At 49.4% G+C, this 21,145-nt stretch overlaps 1 protein-coding gene across 1 annotated transcript; it reads left to right on the top strand.

Annotated features, from left to right (window-relative positions):
- Positions 1–5,359: 5,359 nt before the first annotated feature.
- IL10RA (interleukin 10 receptor subunit alpha) lies at positions 5,360–19,555 on the top strand. The gene is made up of 7 exons (XM_066372471.1): positions 5,360–5,481; positions 7,644–7,758; positions 8,342–8,526; positions 9,800–9,975; positions 10,522–10,669; positions 12,075–12,199; positions 16,641–19,555. Exons 1-7 carry the CDS (start codon positions 5,415–5,417, stop codon positions 17,553–17,555), a joined length of 1,731 nt encoding a protein of 576 aa, XP_066228568.1. The 5' UTR covers positions 5,360–5,414; the 3' UTR covers positions 17,556–19,555.
- The last annotated feature ends 1,590 nt before the right edge of the window (positions 19,556–21,145 follow it).

The raw sequence follows: 21,145 nt of genomic DNA, 5'->3' as shown, positions 1-21,145 counted from the left end.
AGAGCACATAGGAGAAGTGCCCATTTGCTTCTCCACCGCCCCCCCCCTCCTTCCTCTCTGTCTCTCTCTTCCCCTCCCGCAGCCAAGGCTCCATTGGAGCAAAGATGGCCCGGGCACTGGGGATGGCTCCTTGGCCTCTGCCCCAGGCGCTAGAGTGGCTCTGGTCGCGGCAGAGCAACGCCCCGGAGGGGCAGAGCATTGCCCTCTGGTGGGCAGAGCGTCGCCCCTGGTGGGCGTGCCGGGTGGATCCCGGTCGGGCGCATGCGGGAGTCTGTCTGACTGTCTCTCCCCGTTTCCAGCTTCAGAAAAATACAAAAAAAAAAAAAAAAGTCATTGTTCTTTGTCCAGGCTCACAGAAGGCCAGGAGCCCAGACGAGGGCAGAAGGAGCAGATGGACCTGGTCTCTTTCCTATGGGGGAACAACTGCATCAAGGCCCTGGATTGGGCCACTCAACTGCTGTCCCACCAGTGCTGTTATCTAGGGCAAAGGTAGGCCAGAGGAAATATACCAGCAATTGGCACCATGTGGGCCACTGGAGGCAGACTATAACTTTGGGGTGGTACCAGGCATTTCCTTTGAAGGATATCGATATTCCCGCTGTGAATCATCTTACAGAAAAAACAATAAAAGTAGACATTAAGCAGAGGAAGGAAGGCCCCTCCTCTCTCTGGGAACAATAAAGTGTTCAGAGAGGCCTGGAGATTCTGAAGGTAGGAAGTGAGCTGGTCTCGCCCCACCACAGGACTGCCAGAAACTTGAAGAAGGTTTACAGAATGGTACTGACCTAGTGGGAGGTCCAAGTGGCTACTTCTTGAAGTAGCTGTAAACTGTCTAGTTGGTATTTTGTTATTCGCAAGCCTCCAGAAGCATTTAAATATGTTATGAGCTCTGTGTCCACACCCGAGGCGGCCAGCCCCAGCCCTGAGGCCGTCATTATGACACACTGAGAGGTGAGCCAGGAGACTGCCAGGACGGCTTTGGGCAGGTGAGGCTTCCTTGGGCAACCCTATGAGTTACTTGGGAACAGAAGCCCAAGAGCAGATGGACTTCCTTCATTTCGTGGGATGGGGGCTCAGAAGGCTGTTAAGTTTAGAATGAAAGGGAAATGACATCCTTCAAACCTGGAGAAGTCAAAGTCATCCGGACTAGAGAGGGAAGATGGAGCTGTTTCCTGAAATGGCAAGGGATATTCTCTGTTCTTAAACTCTTGCGTCCCAAGTTCACAAAGCAATGACAATGGACTAGGTCTTCAGCCCTTCTGGGAGGGGGTCAAGGGGTCTCAAGCATGGTCAAAGGCTCCAGGTGTCCTGGGTGAGGCTCAGCACAGCAGAGGAGGGAACTGGTTTCCTCTAGTCAGTGTGAGGTCTTCCTGCTGAATATTTCCACTAACCACACCTCCTCTCACTCCAGAAGCCTTTATCAGTTGTTCTAACACTTTTGTATCTAGCCTCACAACAGCCCAGGAAGATTATAATTATCCTGATCTTGTCAGTGGCTTATAATAGAGGTACAGGGACTGGCTTAAGGGCACACAGCCGGCAGCTGCCAAGCTGGGGTTAGAACTAGGTCTCTTGTTACTGAGAAACACTGGCTCTTCCCAGCAGCCTTGTAAACCTTGACACTGATCAAGAATAAAGTGAAGTCCCAGGCAGACTGCAGGCATGAGAAGGCTGTTCGTTCCAGTTCTGACAATTCAAAAAATCAGCAGAGGAGCTTCCTCGCCTGGGAAATCTGTATTTCCTCTCCTTTCTGCTAGGCTGATGGGCACGACTCCCTCACAGTCTTGATAGCTCCACAAACTTGGCTGCTGTAGCAGGTCAGGCAAAGAGATGAACTTCAATCAGGAACACAAGGTTTTTACTCTTCTGCTAACTAATGGAGACACCCTGGCTCGTCACCTCCACACTCTGGGTTTCTTATTCTATTTAAAATGCAAATCTGCCATGTCCCTCTTCTACTCTAAACCCTTCAAGGATGCTTGTCCCCACCCAGCTAAAATTCAAATAATTCCCTATTCAAGTCTAGTCACCATCTAAGCAGAGCAGAAAGGGACCTGTAGGGGGGATCCTGTCCCTTCTATGCTCTTTATATGCAGTCTGGAGGGAGTCAGGCTGATGGTAAAGGGGAGTAAATGGGGCTGGTCGTTAGTGACCCCTTCATCTTACATCTGTGAGTTTCCTTGAACCAATGACTACCAAATGCCCCTAGTCAGCTTCCTTCACTCTGTTTTCTCCTTGGGGTCTGTTCCGTCTAGGGCTCTCTCCCTGGTGTGTGCATCTCTGACACAGTGATCACAAGGTCTGGAACTTCCCTAATCACTAGCACAGGGACAGAAACTGCAAGTTATGCCTATTATCATGCTCCAGCACAGACTTCCTATCTGCTCAGATGTCCACCCTGCCCCCCAGTGAGGCCTGTTTAGAAGCATCATCCTGAAGGCCAAGATGAAGTAAAGTGAAAATGAGACAATGGAACCATCTAGACCTCAAAATTTCCCAGTGTAGCCATGGAGGCAACATGTCTGTCTACCCAGCCCTACTCACAGGTTCTCTGGGGCTCACCACATTCCCTTTACCAATGACACTTAGCTCTGAGCTGTTCCTCCTCCCCCCACCCTCACTCTCTCTTCTCTCTGTCAACTCACTAGACTCTTGTCTTTTCCAAGAGCTCTTCCAAGATTGGAAAGGGCATTGATAATATGGTGCTAGAAGAATGAGCTCTGGAGTCAACAGACCTGGGATGTCATCTTAGCTCTGCCACTCACTGGCTGAGTGACACAGACAAGTGACATAATTTCTGACTTCCCATCTGTGAAACACAGACAATGATGTCAATCTCACAGGGTGGTAATAAGGCTTAAATGAGACAATGTTTGCATATTAATCAGGCTCCATAACAAATACTGCAAAATCTAGATAACAAGAGTTCACTCCTCACTCAAGTCACAGGATGACATAGGTTAGGTGTGTTTCCTGCATGCTCCCTTCCAAGAGCTGATTCAGGGACCCAAGCTCTTTCCGTCCCCTAAGAGTCCTCTCCTGGGCCCCTTCCACCTGGCAGACACATGGCAAAGACAGAGAGGCCAGGCGAGGAAGTGGTACTCATCAATTTAACTTCATGTTGGTTAAAACCCACCACTTATTCCATGCAATTGCAAGGGAAGCTAGGAAATAGAGTTGTCCTGTGTATCCAAGAAGAGGAAACAGGATTGCTAAGCAGCTAGCCAGTCTCTGCTACAGTACTTTAAGTATTTGGCATAGTGCCTGATACATAGCAAGAGTTCAGTTAAACAAAAGATTATACTTATTTTCTGTTATCTGTCCCAATACTGGTATGAATACTAGAAACCACAGAACCCTAGTGTGAACTTTTCACAACAGTGAGAATGAATAACTGAATACAAACCAAAATGGAATTGGAAAAACAAGATATGTCTAACATAACTCCTGTTATGGGTGCTTTTGGTGAGGCAGCGGGATACATAGGAATGGCCTACGTTCAAATGCTGGCTCTGCCCTGAGCAAAACATTAACTTATATCAACCATGGGTTTCTTCTCATCTTAAAACAGGAATGCTAATTTACCTACTTTACAGCCTTCTTCAAAAATGCCATATTCCTGTTTGGAACACCTTCTTTAGCTGCTCTTCACCTGGTTACCTGACTCATCCCTCAACTCTCAGCTTGGATGTCACCTCCTCTGGGAAGTCTTCTCTATTCTCCACCCCACTGGTCAACTGCCTGTTTCCTGGGTCCCCACATTAGTCTGTACTTCCCTTTCTAAGCACTTAACACAGCACATTGAAATCTCTGTTCACTTTCTGTCTCTAGCTAGAGTGTTCATTTCTTGGGGGAAGAGACCTTAATTTGATCACTATCTGACCCCAGCCTCAATAAAGTGTCTAGCTCATATCATGTGACATAATATTTGTTATGCGAATGAATTAAGAATCCTGATCCTTTTTCAAAATGATAACGAAGCAAGACTTTTAAAGACAAAAACTACAAGTAAAGACAAGTTCAGAAAAAAAAAACAGCACAGCCTGACCTGTGGTGGCGCAGCGGGTAAAAGCATTGACCTGGAACACTGAGGTCGCCGATTCGAAACCCCGGGCTTTCCTGGTCAAGGCACATTGATGCTTTCTGCTCTTCCCTCCCTTCTCTCTCTCTCTTTTTCTGTCTCCTCTCTCTAAAATGAATAAATAATATCTAAAAATAAATAAAAATTAAAAAAAAAAAGAAACAGCACAGTGTATTCTTTAAAAAGGTCCCTGGGAGCTAAAAAGTCATTTCAGAAAGCAGCCACACCCTTGGGTCATGCCTGGGTACTTCCAAGCAATTGGCCACTCCTAATCTCTCAGTTGAGCAGCAGAGGGTGCAAAAACTTTCTCACAAATTAAAAACCCTGGGGCTCTTCCTGCCAGCTGATCTGAGGGTAGGTATGTCAACAAGAGCTGTCCAACTATGCGGCACCTTACCTGACCAAGCGTCCTGTTGGGCCTGCATATACCACTCTCCACTATGCATGTAGCTGGGGCATCCCCTGACCTTCATGACCATCATCAAAAAGTGAGGTCTTTCTATCCCCAAGTAGACCCTCAGCCACAGGATGGGACACCTCCACCTTCATACACAAACATACTCTGAAAAGGATGTCACCATCCAACAAAAGTGAAATGGACAACGTTTGTTCCCGTTCAGGTACATCCTCCGTGCATCTGGAATGACGTTTCAGATGAGTCCGGTGACACAGAGGTATAAGTCACAGATGCTATGTTACCCAGTTCTCCAGGAGTGCTATTACCCAGAAGAAAGAAGAAAAAAAGTTTTAAATAGGAGATTTCAGGGAAACAAGAGAAACCAAAAGAGATTGGGAGATATCATGGGCACAACCCTTCAAAAAATATTAAGTCAAGGATAAAACTGCCTACTTTACCCTCGCTCTACATACACGAGGTAGTAGGGCAACACCAAGACACACACAAGTCCTGGCACACGTCCCTGGGCTCCTGGGACAATCTACTTCCCCAACTCGGAGCGGCTGCGGCCACGGCTGCAATCCCCACCCTACTCGCCTGGGAAAGTCAGCACACACACACACACATCGCTTTCCCTCGATCGGACTAGGGGTCCCGAGGGTCGAGAAGGGGAGTGGGCTAGAGCCCCGTCCCCGCGGTGGACAGTCGCGGACCCGCTGTCCCGCTGCACCCTACACACAAGCCGGTGCGATACGCGCTCGGAAGATCGTACGCGGTTCTGCACAGGCTCCGGGACGCCCCACCCCGCTGACGTCAGCCCCGCGGGGCGTTGCGAAGGCGGCGGGGCGGAGTTTTCCGCTTCAGCCCAGCGGAGCCGCGGCTGGAGGCGCACAGCGCCGCGTCGGCTCCGGCCCGGGAGGATGTATCGCGCCCAGGATGCTGCCGCGCCTGGTCGTGCCACTGGCGGCGCTCCTCAGCCTGGGCCTCCGCTCCGGAGCGCAAGGTAGGAACTAGGGTCCCTCCTTGCCTTGACCTGCCCTCTCCGCGCCCGCCCCGCCGGGCAGTGTGGGCGGCTCGATCCGACCGCCGGGTTGTCGCCGCTGCCGGAGAGGGGCATCCACTGTCTCCCCCTCCCAGAGCCTCTCTCGCTCTGGCAAGCCTGGGTCTCAGGCTCGCCCGTTGTGGAAGAGGAAGAAGCTGAGGCTGTTTGGAGGGGTGGGAGACTGGGGTAGGGTGGGGGAAGAAGTGAAGTGAACCTCTTCCCCAACTCATCGTCCATTCACCTCCCACGAGTCATAAATGTATCGCTGGCCCTTTATGGTTCTAGTTCAAATGATTAGACTGCTGTCCCTCTGAGGAATTACTCTGATCCCGGTCTGACCCGACCTTCCCGTAGCGCTCCTGTTCATCTGTTTCTGTCATGTGTTTGTTTTCCGGAGCATCCCAGCTCTTTTCCTCCACTACACCTGTCACCACCTGATCATCCGCTCCCACCCCTTAGCTCCATCTCCCAACCTAGCCGACTATACCTGGAAAGTTTCTGCAACTGAGTAGACTGAACCCTGGAGGGAGAGAATGAAAAGGCCAGGAGGTGGAGGGACCAAGAGCACAGGCAAGAGAGTAGGGGATGTAACCATGTCTCCATGCCAAAAGTACAAAATAAAACATGCCATTCACGTGACCGAAAGCTGAGTGGGGCGTGTGCAGCCCAAACACCACAAAGACCTACTGCCTTTTCTCACTTTCCATCTAATACTTTGAAATCGAGACACGGATTTGAAGATCAAAGACAATATAAGAAAGAAAGCAAGGGATAGGGGTACTTTCTGAGTATGACAGGAAAAAAGTGTTATTAGAGAGACCATGAGACAGTAGAGAACAAGAAAAGCCTGAGAGAATCAATCACTCAAGGAGAGAAGAAGAGGAACTGAAATATGAGCCTTGACTTACTGCATTGCACTTGATAGGCAAGACTATTACCATAGATGTATTTGTTGCACTATTACAAATGAGAGAAAAGGTTCAGTGAGGTTTAATAATTTTCCCAAATCACACTGGCAAGTGCTAGTGTAAGACCCCTGAAGTTGGTATTTCCCATGGTGAGTGGTATATGTTAAGAGGGAGGGGGAGAGCCTGACCTGTGGTAGCGCAGTGGATTAAGCGTCGACCTGGAATGCTGAGGTCGCCGGTTCAAATCTCTGGGCTTGCCCGATCAAGGCACATATGGGAGTTGATGCTTCCTGCTCCTCCCCCCCTTCTCTCTCTCTCTCTATCTCTCTCTCTGTCTCTCTTCTCTAAAATGAATAAATAAAAATAATTTTAAAAATATATTAATAAAAGAGGGAGGGGGAGACAGGAGACAGAGATGGACACTGGTATTTAGTATCTCACCCTAGAGCCAAGGATCCTACCTCTTCGTGGAAAGAGCCCCTTTATCCTGTCTGTTCTCACCAACTTGAGGCTGGGCCTCTAGCTATAGGTAAAGCTCTCCTAGAAGCTGGGGAATGGGGTGAGCCCTCAGCTTGGGGTTGCCCAGCAGGCCTATGAAAAGAAATAGGCAGCTGCCAACAAGCCGGATATCTGAGTACCCAAAGAACTCCAGAGAGAAGGCCCTGGGCTGGAGCCAGGGCCAGGGACAGGCTAGGGGCCAGTGTCAGGACTGAGGGCAGGCCTTAGAGTGAAGCTGGAGCAGGGACAGGGGGTGGACAGAGCAGGACTAGCTCATCCCAGAGTTTATTGTGGACAAATGGTACCCCTCAGCCCCTGCATCCTCATCTGGGATGCCAGCTTGGCTCTTCTCAGTAACCACTTCCGCTTCTGAGGGCAGACTGCACAGGACACTGGTTTAAGGACACAGCACCTGCTCTGTAATCAGTCACATCTGCATTCAGGTCCCCACTCTGCCCCTTACTAGACCCATTGCATTAATCTCTCTGAGCCTTCATTTCTTCTCTGGTAAAATTGGTGTGATAAATCCCTACCTTTTAGGGCTGTTGTGATAATGAAATGAGACAATATATGTAGAGTACTTAGCAGAGCACTCGGTTTATAGTAAAGTAGTCAGTAAAAGGGAGCCACTAAAATGCTTGCCACCATCACTGTCACCATCTTCAACCCCGGGGGGGGGGGCAGCTCTGACACTGACACTCTTCTCTCCGGGGACAGAACTGCCCAGCCCTCCATCCGTGTGGTTTGAAGCAGAGTTTTTCCACCACGTCCTCCACTGGATGCCCATCCAGAATCCATCTGAAAGTACCTACTACGAAGTGGCAGTCCTTAGGTAAGGAAAAGGGAGGAAAGAGATTGGTGAAGGAGGGGGTAGGTGAGTCCACCTCCTTCTATATTGCCCCGGCACAGAAAGATACCTGCCTTGTTCCTAAAATGAGACCAGCTAGGACCCTGGCATGTATCCATCAGTTGATAAGTACTGACTGAGTCTTGTATGTGCTAAGCAGTGTTCTGGTGGGTCTGGAGTGGAAAAGCCACAATATTGCCTTTACCTTCACGATTTTTCTGTTTTATTGGAAAAACAAGAAAAGCACCCGTAAAATGGTTAGAAACAAGGAACCCCTAATGACTGCAAATGTCATTGGGAGAAGGGAGAAATCAGGCTGTGTTGCAGGGAGTAGCAAGTCTTTCTGGAAGAGTTGGGATTTTAGCTACTCATATTCCAATCATAAGAGTCTTTTAGACCACAGAGAAATTGGTACAGGCTCCCAGAACTAAGGGAGATCTCCTTTCAATGACCTAAACTAGAGGAAATACCATCATGGCAGCTCTCTCTCCTGGCCTCTTGCTTCCCTCTTAAAGGAGATAGGTTTGAACAAAAGTGTGAACCAATGTCTACCCTGATATCTCCTCAGATATGGAGAGAATCACTGGAAGTCTGTCTCCAGCTGTGGCCAGACCCCAGTGCTGTCCTGTGATCTCACCATGGAGACCCAACACCTGTACCAGAACAGTGGTTACAAAGCCAAAGTCCGGGCAGTGGACGGAAGCCTGCAGTCCAACTGGACTAAATGCATGACGCGCTTCACCAGAGATGACGGTGCGTTTCCTCCCCTGGGCCTACAACATGGCTTCCGTGGTCCCTTCTGGCCAGAAGCTCTAGTCTAGAACTGCACTCTACATGCCCGTAGCTCACCATGTCAGCCAGCCTTCCTGACGAGGGAGCTAGTGGCTCAAACATACTTAAGTCAGGACTTTGGAGAAGGTTTAGAGCAGGGGTAGTCAACCTTTTTATACCTACTGCCCACTTTTGTATCTCTGTTGGTAGTAAAATTTTCTAACTGCCCACCAGTTCCACAGTGATGGTGATATATAAAGTAGTGAAGTAACTTTACTTTATAAAATTTATAAAGCAGAGTTACAGCAAGTTAAAGCATATAATAATAATTACTTACCAAGTACTTTATGTCAGATTTTCGCTAAGTTTGGCAGAATAAATCTTTATAAAACAACTTGTTATAGTTAAATCTATCTTTTTATTTATACTTTGGTTGCTCCGCAACCGCCCACCATGAAAGCTGGGACGCCCACTAGTGGGCGGTAGGGACCAGGTTGACTACCACTGGTTTAGATGAAAATAGTCAAATTGTTCAAGATTTAAAAGGGAACTGGGGTTGTTTATCCTGCAGAAGAGGAGTCTGAGGGTGAGGTGGGGCAGCTGCGTCACAAGGGCCTGGCCTGTCTACTTAGGGGTTTCTGGAGAGGAAGCAAATCCGTAAGCACTAAGCATAGGGAAGCAGAATTGGATCAGCCCTTCCCCCCTGCTCCCTCCCCCCGCCCTGTGAGGGGTGGATTGCTGAGGGTCAGGGTGTGAGGCTTTGGAGTGGGGAGTTGTTACTGAGGAAAAGTTGGAAGCCTCTCTTCGCAGAGATAAGAGAAAAGGATAACCCCAGACTCAGTAAGGTTCTTCCATTATGCAGATTGGGATCCACAATGCTTTGTGTATGTGACAAGCCTGTTACAAAGAATTCAAAGTCAGAACCAATGGTCTAGTATGTTCTAGGTCCTTGGCTCCCAAATGTCTGTCTGCAGGCCAGTGCTCAGCAGTCTGCACAATATTACCTGGTGAGTGTGTTTATAATACTGGATGTTTCCAGGGCCCGGCTTGAAAAATTCAGATTCACTGTGTGTTGAACGGGCCCAGGGCATTTGTATTTTTAACACATTCCCCAGGAAGTCTTAATGCTCTGCTCGTTAGAAACTCTGGGGTGCAGGTTTAGACTAGGAAAGCTAGACCCTGGAGGCCAGGCATGGGTGGGGGGCCTCCAGGCCTTCCCCAGACTCAGGCCTCATTGTTTTGCCTCCCTGCTCAGTGACTCTGACAGTTGGCAGCGTGAAACTAGAGCTACACAATGGCTTCATCCTGGGAAAGATCCAGCCCCCCAGGCCCAAGCTGGCCCCTCCAGGCTCCACTTACGAAAGCATCTTCCCAGACTTTCTTCGAAAGTATGAAATTGAAACTCGCAAGGTGCCGGAACACAACTATACGGTATGGCATTCCCAAGGGGCAGGTCCTGGGCTCCCCACACCACCCCTTGCCCCCCTCATGCTGGCAGAGGGAAGTTGCAAGGGTAGAGAGAGAGCTGAAGTGACCTCAGCTCTCAAACCAGTGCTCCTGCCAGGTGGCAGGGAGGACACTGCCTACTAGGCATCAGGCCCCACACAAGACATTTTGTAACTATTGTTTCCTATCTCCATGAAGGTGGATCTTTTATTCCATTGAGTGGATGGGGAAATGAGGCTCCATGGGGCTATGTGATTGTGCAAGGACACCCCCATAGTAGGTGGTCTGGAATCTGCAAAACCCACCCTCTTTCCCTTCCACCACAGTTGGGTTCCAGCCCCTCTGAGAAGGTCCTCAGCATCTATAAAGCACTTCCTTTCCTTTTTTAATACAAAATAAGTTGTGGTTGTCACAGGGATCTTGGGCTATGTTGCACAGGGATTGACCGAGATCATATCCCAAGGCCCCCAGCCCTCAGCTTCCATAGGTCATGAAACAAGGGTATTTTGTTTACTGCTGTTTTCATTTCAGCCCGCAGACAGTGTAAAAGGTGAAAACTTCACCATCCCAAGCCCTGGAGAGGTGGGAGAGGTCTGTTTCAAGGTGAAGCCGTCATTGGCCTCCCGAAATAACAAGGGGAAATGGTCCAAGGAGGAGTGCATCCTGCTCTCCCCGCAGTGTGAGTTTCTCAGGGCTGCCTCCAGATAGGGCGGAAGGCAGGACGGGCCTCACACTATCCAAACAGCTGCTGATGCCAGGCACTGAGCTAGGCACTCATCCCTATAGCTCTCCACCTTCGCACAGCTCTGTGAGAGAACTCCTAATGTCCCCGTTTTAGAGACGGGAAGACTGAGACTCAGTGCATACCAGCTGCTTTCTAGGGCCTGGTGGCAGAGCCGGTCTCTCGATTCTGTGGTGAGTCCCGGGAACCCCCAGGCCACCCTCAGCTAGCTGTGGTAGTTCCTGTTTGCTGTAGTCCTCTGCTGTCCTCTCTTAGAGCTAGGGGCACAGAGGGCCTTCTCTTTATCTCCCTAACCTCTGAGGAAGCAGAACTTAGCTAACTCCTCACCACAGCTGCTGAAGTCAGTAACTGCTATGCCAGGTTCTGAGCCAGGCCCTGGGAGGGGTAGGAAGACAGGATTTAGGATGTGAAGACCATGGTTCTGCCCTGAAGATCTTACAGTCTGGCGAGGGGGACAGTCTATGCCCAGAGGAAGCTGTAACTAGAACTCAGGACAGAGTATGTCAAGTGCCCAATCAACCATGCCAACAGTCAATGCACTGGGGGTGCCCAGCCCAGTGTGGGTAGGGTCTAGCAAAGATCAAAGTGAGGCCTTACATTTTTACAGTACGCTTCAGTTCACAAAGTATACATACAAACTCATTGTCATTTAAGCTTCCCTCTTATTTAAGCAGAGTAAGGCACCATCTGTTTGTCAGGTAGCCTTAACAGTTTTCTACATTCACTCACTAATGTAAGACATAGCTTTGTGTATCTGGGTTCAAATCCCTGCTTTTCCACTTATGGGGTATATGACCTTGGGCAAATTACTTAACCTCTCTGGACCTCAGGATTCTAATCTATAAACATAGGGATGATAATAGTACTTTCCTTCTAAGGTTACTATAAGGATCAGATAACATAATTGAAGGACTTGGTAGGTGTTGAGTACTGTGTACTTCAAAACCATTTTATGTAGTAAGCACCATTATTTTCCCATATTATAGATGAGCAAACTGAGGTTCAAAGAGGCTGAATAATCTGTTGACAGCTGGTAAGTGGTGGGGCTAGGATTTGAACCCAAGTCTGGCTGCCAAACCCTCTGTTCTTATCTGCTCTACCATCCTGACTCGCTGCTCTGTGCGCTCTACAGTGTGAGTATAGAGAGTCAGTGTCTAGTGAGGAGATCCTTCATGGGCAGCAGAGATTCCCAACAACCCACCCGTCTAGAGTTGTGATCTAGAGGTAACCTGGGAGGTGAAGGTCACCAGAGCCACTTATGAGGACGGCCATGGGCTCCCCAAGGCCTACCCCTTCCTGTCCCACGGTGCCCAGCCACAAATGCCTCTCTCTGGGCCTGCAGACTTCACCGTGACCAATGTCAGCATCTTCTTCGCCCTTGTCCTACTGCTCTGCGGAGCCCTGACCTACTGCCTGGTCCTCCAGCTGTACGTGCGGCGGCGCCGGGGAAAGCTGCCTGACGTCCTGGTGAGTCTCCGGCAAGACCGCTGCCCTGGCCCTCCTGACCACACCAGGACTTTTCCCAGTCTCTTCCCTCAGCCCTGACATTATCCGAAGGCACCTTCTTCAAGCACTGTCGGGAGAGGGAGACCCTGACCACAAAGCCCAGTGCTGAGAGTGTTGCCTCCTATCAGCCCAGATAATGTTCATACTGAGGAGTCCCAACCCCACACACGTCCGTTGTTACTATTTAACTCATAGTTGGCTGTGGACTGGGCCCTGTGTATTGGTACCTCTGAGGCAGGTATATGAATTACCCTCATTTTTATTTATTTATTTATTTATTTATTTATTTATTTATTTATTTATTTATTTTTTACAGAGGCAAAGATAGACAGGGACAGACAGACAGGAACGGAGAGAGATGAGAAGCATCAATCATCAGTTTCTCGTTGCGCGTTGCAACTTCTTAGTTGTTCATTGATTGCTTTCTCACATGTGCCTTGACCGCGGGCCTTCAGCAGACTGAATAACCCCCTGCTGGAGCCAGCGACCTTGTGTCTAAGCTGGTGAGCTCTTTGCTCAAGCCAGATGAGCCCGCACTCAAGCTGGCGGCCTCGGGGTCTTGAACCTGGATCCTTCTGCATCCCAGTCCGACGCTCTATCCACTGCGCCACCACCTGGTCAGGCGAATTACCCTCATTTTATAAGTGAGGAAACTGAGGCACAGAGAGCATTATAGGCACAGGGTCTTATAGCCTGGGAGAGTTGGGTGGGGCCCAGTTTTTCCCACCCCTAGTGGCTGGAAGAGGAAGGACAAAGGGCTGGAAGTGCTGGCCCTTGGGCTGCCCTCACGAGAGGGAGAACAGAGTAGAGAGGTTAGACGCTAGAGAAGAGGGGTTCGTGGAGGAGACTGGGATCTCTGACCCCTCCCCAAGTGGTTCCTCTCTCTACAGTGCTGACAGATGTGGCACTCATGGTAGCCGGCCTCCAAAACTCAACGTGCAGCACTGAGCAGCATTTCCAAGCCTCAGCCTGTCTCTGGCCTGGGATTCAGGTGCCCGCCACATCCCCCACAACTGGCTCACCCCTGGAAAGGGACCCTCCAGAGGGATCCCAGGATCTCTGGGAAAAATAAGGAGGGAGACAAAGACCCTCTGAAATTATTTCTATTTATTTATTTATTTATTTATTTTAATGGGGTGACATTGATAAATCAGGGTACATATGTTCAGAGAAAACACCTCCAGATTATTTTGACAGTTGATTATGCTGCATTCCCGTCACCCAAAGTCCTCCTTCACCTTCTAACTGGTTTTCTTTGTGCCCCTCCCCTCCCTCAACCCCCTCCCTCTCCTTCCCCCCCTTACCATCACATTCTTGTCCATGTCTCTGAGTCTCATTTTTATGTCCCATCTATGTATGGATTCATATAGTTCTTAGTTTTTTCTGATTTACTTATTTCACTCAATATAATGTTATCAAGGTCCATCCATGTTATTGTAAATGATCCGATGTCATCATTTCTTATGGCTGAGTATGAAATTATTTTGATAAGAATTCTAGAAAGTGGGGCGACAGGGAGAGAAGAGAGGTAGGACTGCCTGATCTGATTGGGGTCTTTGTCCAGGCAGGAAAGAACAGTGTTTCTAGCTGGAGGGCCCTGGGTAGAGATATGACAGAGAGACTGGGGACAGGCATCTCCTACAGCCTTAAGGGCTTACAAAGTGCTTCACTGTGGCTAGCTGAAGGGTGTAGCTCATTGTCCTTTCTTTATGCTCTGGGCAGACTGAATTACCCTCCTGTGCATCTGGTTTAACAAGTATTTTGAATATGCTAAGTGCAGGGCCCAGAGCTGGGGTGGGGTGGTGCAGAGAGGAGTGCACCAAGGAGGGGTGGGAGGGGGACTCTGGTACACTGGCTGGCGTGCTGTCAGGCATCAGGAAAAGCATCTGAGAAGGGAGCAAACATCGTGCAATTGAGCTACAGTTACTGAACACTTATCATATGCTGACTAACATGGCCCCTGGTTCCAAAGGGATTGATTACGACCTGCTGGGGTGGCCAGTGTACAAGTGATGAACTTTTAAGCAAACCAGACAAATAGACATAGATGCAAAAATGCCAAAGGAGATGACAGGCAGCCTCTGGTTTCTTGTTCCTTCTGTACATTTGGATCACAGAATTGAGTTGTCCTTGAGTGTTTCTTCTTCCTCAAGACAAATACAACCCAATTCCCTCATGGAGTGACCATGGTCATTACTAACTTTATGAATAACTTGTAATGAATAGCACTTCCACATTCCTTGTTTTCATTCATTAGCTGCTCTGATCTGACCTTTCAACACTATATCAAGGTAATTTTTATTGGACAAGTGGAGACTTCCAATCAGGACAGTTGCATACACATTCTGGTTTTATTCTTTCCTGCTGTATGACTTTGGGCAAGTCACTTAACTTCTATGAAATTATATTTTCTCCTGTAGAAAATAGCAGTAATAATACTTTCTTAGAGAATTACTGTGGAGTAAAATTCAATTCACCAAATATTTATTGAGTGCTTTTTACATACCAGCCACTGTTGTAAGCACTTTGTATGCATTAACTATAACATGAGGAGACAGGTACTGTCAGTATTTCCATTTTACAGGTGAGGAACTAAAGCATAGAGAAGGAAAATGAATTTGGCCAAAGTGACACAGCTGTTGAGAGGCAGAGCTGGGATCTGAACCCACGAAGTCTGGCTCCAGAATATACATCTTTAATTACCAGGCTATGTAGTATTAATAGGAACTCAGCCAATAAGAGTTGCATGAGAGTCATCACATACAAAAGAAATAATGGCAGATGTGCAACAGTGAGCCAGTAAATCCAGCCAGTAAACCTTATGAATATCTACTGCAAAGCTCAGTTTAAGCTTTGGGAACAGAGTGGCACACAAGACTAGATAGCAGCTGCCCTGAGGAGCTTGTATTCTATTGGGGGTGGGGAATGACTGTGTATGTGCCTGTTAGCGGGGTGTGGAGTGTGGATGAAAATAAAACATAATTCGAGGTACTAAGTGCTGGGATGAAGTAACTACTCAATGTGGGGAAAGTGTCTGGGTGATCAGGAGGAACTCTCTGAGGAGGTGACATCTTAGCTAAGACCTGAACAACACAGCCATACAAAGCCCCAAGAGAATAGTACTCCAACCAGAAAGAGTAAAGCATGTGCAAAGGCCCTGAGACAGCACAGCACGGATGTGTTCCTGGGCAGGAAACACACCATTATGACTGGGGCAGAAGAGCCATTGTTAAGTGATCTCCCTGGGGTTCTCAGCAATTAATGTCTTCCTCAGCTGCTAGTTCTGTGCTCATCCCACTGCCTCACATTGCAACCACCCTATGTTTGTGTGAGTCACAACTCAGAGAGGAGAGAAATTAAGTTGGTGTCTCACATTGAGCATTTAAAAAAACCAGAAATAGCCTGACCAGGCAGTGGCGCAGTGGATATAGCTTCAGACTGGGTTGTGGAGGACCCAGGTTCGAGACCCTGAGGTCGCCAGCTTGAGCGCTTGCTCATTTGGTTTGAGCAAAGCTCACCAGCTTGGACCCAAGATCGCTGGCTGGAGCAAGGGGTTACTAGGTCTGCTGAAGGCCCACGGTCAAGGCACATATGAGAAAGCAATCAATTAACAACCAAGGCGTCGCAACAAAAAACTGATGATTGATGCTTCTCATCTCTCTCTGTTCCTGTCTGTCTATCCCTATCTATCCCTCTCTCTGACTTTCTCTCTCTGTCTCTGTAAAATAAAAATCTTTAAAAAAGAAAAAAAACCCAGAAATGAATAGAATGGGATAGAAAATAATAGAATAGAATAGAATAGAATAGAATAGAATAGAATAGAATAGAATAGAATAGAATAGGGTAGGGTAGGGTAGGGTAGGGTAGGGTAGGGTAGGATAGGGTAGGATAGGGTAGTAGAGTATAATAAGAATAGAATAGAATAGACAGGTAGTAATAACTATTTTGTGTAACTGGTTTTAGTTATTTATATATGTTATATATTCATGGGCTACTTATATACAGGTGATTATATAATACATTCCTTATTTTGGGTCATAATCAAAAGAGTTTGAAACACACTTTTAGATCTAAATGGGTCCACCCTGCTCACAGGTTTGAAAAGCACATTTACCACCCCCATTCTGCCTGTCAGTCCCTCTGGGCTCTGAGAGCACAGGCTTCTGATGGATCTGGTTCTGTGCTGAACTGAGAATTTCATTAGGAGGAAAACTCAATTCTGAAATGAAATATTTCTGAAAAGGGACAAGTGGCACTGTACTCCAGGCTTCATAGTCCCCTTCTTTTGGAGCAGTTCCTCCTTGAGCCACCCTCATAGACCAACCCATGACAACATTGGGCAGGGGATGAGGGGTCCTGCCGGTGACCCTCTTCCTTACCCACTCTGCCTTCTCTTCTCCAGGTCTTCAAGAAGCCCAGTCCCTTCAGCTTCACCAGCCAGCTTCCCAGACCAGAGACTCAAGACATCCTTCATCCCATTGATGAGGAGGCCTTCCCCAAGGTGTCCCTAGAGCTCAGGAACTCAGAGCTGCATGGCAGCACGGACAGTGGCTTTGGCAGTGCCAAGCCGTCCTTGCAGACTGAAGAGCCGCAGTTCCTCCTCCCTGCCCCCTACCACCAGGCTGGGGGCCCTGTGGGAAAGGGAGCATCCCTAGAGCTGGGGAACAGTGGCGGCAGCAGCACAGACAGTGGGATCTGCTTGCAGGAACCCAAGCTGAGTCCCCGCATGGTGTCCAGCTGTGGGCAGCAAGTGCGGAGCAGTAGCCAGGGCCAGGATGACAGTGGCATTGGCCTAGTCCCAGACTCTGAGGGGCAGCCTGGAGATGCACGAGAGGGCTCTGCGTTGGCCCGTGTCAGTCCCCTGGGGCCTGAGGTGACTGAGGAGGATGACCCAGTTGTGATGGAATTTCAAGGCTACCTGAAACAGACAAGAAACACAGAGGAGAAGACAGCCAAGGCAGGCTGCCTGGAAGAAGAGTCCTCCTCAACAGATGGCTTTGGCCCCCAGTTCAGGATGTGCCTGGAGGCCGAAGCGGCTCAGCCTCCAGCGGGCCTGGCCAGGGGCTATTTGAAACAGGACCCCCCAGAGGTGATTCTCACTCCCTTAGATGCCCCAGCTGGCCAGTGTAACCAACCAACTGAGGAATGGTCACTCCTGGGCTTGACCAGCTACGGTGACCTCAGAATATCTGACTGGAGCTTTGCCCATGATCTTGCCCCTCTGGACTGTGTGGCAGCCCCGGGCAGCATCCCGGGCAGCTTTGACTCGAACCTGGTCTCCCTGCCATTGATCTCTAGTCTGCATGCCAGTGAGTGACTTAGGCTGAGGGGCTGCTTTTGATTGTAGCCATGTCCTGCCTAGAGCAGGAGGAGGGGCCCAGGTGTCAGAAGTAAAGCATGATGCCAGTCAGGGCACTTTTCTGCAAGCCCAGTGGGATGCAGCAGAGCTGGCTAAGGTGCCCGGGCAGAAGGAAGCCGTCTCTCTGCCTGTTCTGTAGACAGGGCCCTGCTGACACTGGCAGGGCTGAGGAGGGCAGGGCAGAGGCCTCCTCCCCCCTCAGGACTCTTCCTATATGATAAGGATTATTTGCTCAGGAGAATCATGGGGTTTTCTGGAATTACGGTGAGGCCACCAGGCTGAAGTCAGCCCAGACCCAGGCCTCCCCCTTTACCCAGCCATGTGTCAGGGCCTCCAGCTAGACAGAAGCTCGGAGGAAGTAGTCTTCAGAGCCTCAAAGTGGTGGTCATTTCTAGGGGGAAGAAGAAGGAGCAATAACCAAGTTTGATCTCTAGGATGGTCAACTGACAACCAGCCAGTCTGGAATGGTCACATGAAGAAGCTCCTTCACTGGCAGCTCCCACCCCCAGACAGGGACCTGTCATGGAAGATCTTACAGTGTGTGTGCCCTGGTCAGTCAACGATCATTATCGGGCCATGGGGGGATAAAAGGAGCTGACACCCAAAAGCGTCTTTGGCTTAGAACCCATCCCTCCGGGCTGTCTCATGGCCATATGCACCCATTTCCCTCTTTGTATCAGATGGAGCGGCAGCCCCCGAGGGACTTGCAGTGGCCAAGCCTCTCACTGGTCCTATCCTGCTGCCCCCATCATCTGCTGACAGCACCAAAGGGGCCATGGTCTGCATTGGTCAAAACTCAGCCTCTCGGGCAGCCCCTGGGTTTGGGGACCAGCTTGTCTGCCCCGCAGGGTCTGCATTGGCACCTTCCCTTGTGTTGGCTGCTGAGGTCCAGCAGCAGACCCAGAGGGCTGGCACTGGGCTGTGACCCCTGTGCTCTGTTCAGCTGCATGACCTTGGGCCACTCATTTCTCAGAGGGTTTTAGTTACCCCGACTGTGAACTAAAAGGCTCTCCATGCTGGATGTTAGTGAAGCTGGCCTCTGAGGTGTATTTCCAAGCATATGTGATCTGGGCTGGGAAGAAGAGCCAGCTTCTTTCTCCTGCTGAGACCAACAGATGGAGACGTCTGTGGCACCATGCTAAGAGAGCCGTGGACACTGGGCCCAGTGAGGAGGCAGGGGTGGGGCCTGCTTTCCCACCGTCAGTTTGGAACAGGAATCCAAAGCTGGTTTACAGTCCATGGATAAGGAACAGGGTGGAATGACAGGCCTGGAGTGGGCCCCCTAAGCCATCCTATGGCTCTCCACGTCTCGGTGGCATTCTGAGAACAGATATGCCGGTCCATGGAATCATCCAGAACCCCTCCACTCTGCCAGGAAGTTCTAGACCCAGGAAGTTCTAGGTGCCAGCCTGGTACCAACTCCCTCTGGAAACTTAGGCTTGAGGGAGCGTTCCTAGGGGTTGCCTTGGAAGATTTGTTTATTTACTTTATCTTATTTACTAAAGAGGCAGCACAGTACAGTGAGAGAACTCTGGGTATCTGGAGGGCCTGGAAGTCCTAGTCCGGACTGCACTGTTTATCCCTGTGTGGCCCTAGGAAAGTCACTTGTCCTCATCTGTAAAACAGGAACCTCTCTGGCTTGCTTCACTTCTGGGGATGTGATGTTCCACAGAGGAAGAAGGTGTGAATGTGCCTTGAACACAAAGTTCTGTAAATGAGTGGTATATTTTTTCTTATTCCAATAAATTGTCAGGATCACAGGAATCACGTGAAACCAGCCAGATTTCTGATGATGCAGTAGCTGGTGGGAGACTGAAGTTGTTGCTAACCAAGGATAATGAATAAGATAATAAGATATGTGATGTCTCTCTGATGACTGAAGGCTTGGGCTCAAATCAGACAGACTTGGGTACGAAGTCCTTATGCCAACAATAAATGATGACTGACCTTTTCTGTTACATTCCAGTTTCCTAATCTTTAAACTGGAAATAACTCCTCATGAAGATGTCCTGCAGTTTAAATGAGATCACATATAAAGAGTTTCACACTGTGCCAGGCACATGGTGGACTATGCATAAGTAGCACAAATAGTCATTGGCTTTAAATCTGAAAGGGAAATTGACAATTTTTCTTGAAAATAGGTAAAAATGATAGATAATGAAAATGTGTGTAGTGAAAGCATATGTAAGGATGGGATGGGATATAATGGGACGGGATGGGACGGGATGGGATGGGATGGGATGGGACGGGACGGGACGGGACGGGACGGGACGGGACGGGACGGGACGGGACGGGATGGGATGGGATGGGATGGATCAGGACGGGATGGGATGGGATGGGATGGGATATAATGGAATGGGATGGGATGGGACAGGACGGGATGGGATGGGATGGGATATAATGGGACGGGATGGATGGGATGGGACAGGACGGGATGGAACGGGACAGGATGGGATGGGACCGGATAGGATGGAAAGAGTGTGGAATGTAATGGATGAGACCATGAAAAGTCATGTAAATGAGAGTGTGCAGGGGGTTCTTGCAGAAGACTGAAAGGAAATGGTAGAAAGTATAACAATATTTTGGGTGTAAATTCTGACAACTTGGAAAGGATACCTGTCCAGGGAGATAGCAAACCGACATTGGAGCCCCACCACCTGCTCCTCTGGACCTGGAGGTGCATCTAAGGGTATTTCTTCTAAGTGCGGAAGTCACCTGTATTCTATTCTAAAAGCTGCCTGCTCCTTCCACGAAAAGCCACACGTGTGTGGGTTTTAATCTCTCCCCACACTGAGGTCAGGGGGTGGAGCAAACCCAGGGCTCGTGGCCTGAGTCTGGTGCACTTTGCTCTTCGTCCCAGCCTGGATGCTTTAGGAGGTGACTGGGGACACCTTTCCCTTCCCCTGTATCATCTCCAACATGCCTCTCCCCTTTCACTCTGAGAAAAGAACCAGTTCTGGGGAAGCACAGATCCTTGTCACCTTCAGAGAACTTGACTAATATCGAGCCATTTGAAACCTGCTCAGACTTCTGCCCTGGAGCCTTCTTGTCAGGCTGGTAAAAGGTGTGGTGTTGGTCACTTTCTCCTCCAAATGAGTGTTGGGGATGGCTTCTGCCCCAAGGAAGAAGCCCGAGGCAGGTTGGATGAAGACTGGCCAGAGGTGAATGTGAGGAGTCAGAGAGTAAGAGGCAGCACAGGCAGGGGAAGCAGGCAGCTGCCAGGAGAGGGGTGAGCTGGGACGGGAGCTCTGGCTGCGGGCTGTGCCTGCTTCCTGCTGTGGAGTGAGGTCTACGGACTGCCCTCCCGGTGCGGCTGGGGCCGTGGGAGAACCTGAGAGCACCCCTCCAAATGGTGAGACACTTCCAGGCTTCTCAGGAATTTGGAGTGAAGTCCCCAGCCGAAGGTCCTACTTGTTAAACTGAGGACCTTCCTGCAGGGGCTTTTCCAGGCTGAGGACTGTGTGATTCTGCACTTTTATGAGCTAACGGAACTTCCTTTTAGTAAGGAGAGAGGGGAAGTGGACCAGCATAGACTGTAAAGGAAATTC

Source organism: Saccopteryx leptura, chromosome 1 (genome assembly GCF_036850995.1).
Source record: "Saccopteryx leptura isolate mSacLep1 chromosome 1, mSacLep1_pri_phased_curated, whole genome shotgun sequence".
NCBI classification, from domain to species: domain Eukaryota; kingdom Metazoa; phylum Chordata; class Mammalia; order Chiroptera; family Emballonuridae; genus Saccopteryx; species Saccopteryx leptura.
The sequence above is the reverse complement of the archived record's forward strand: the minus strand, read 5'-3'. Positions and strand labels throughout refer to the sequence as shown.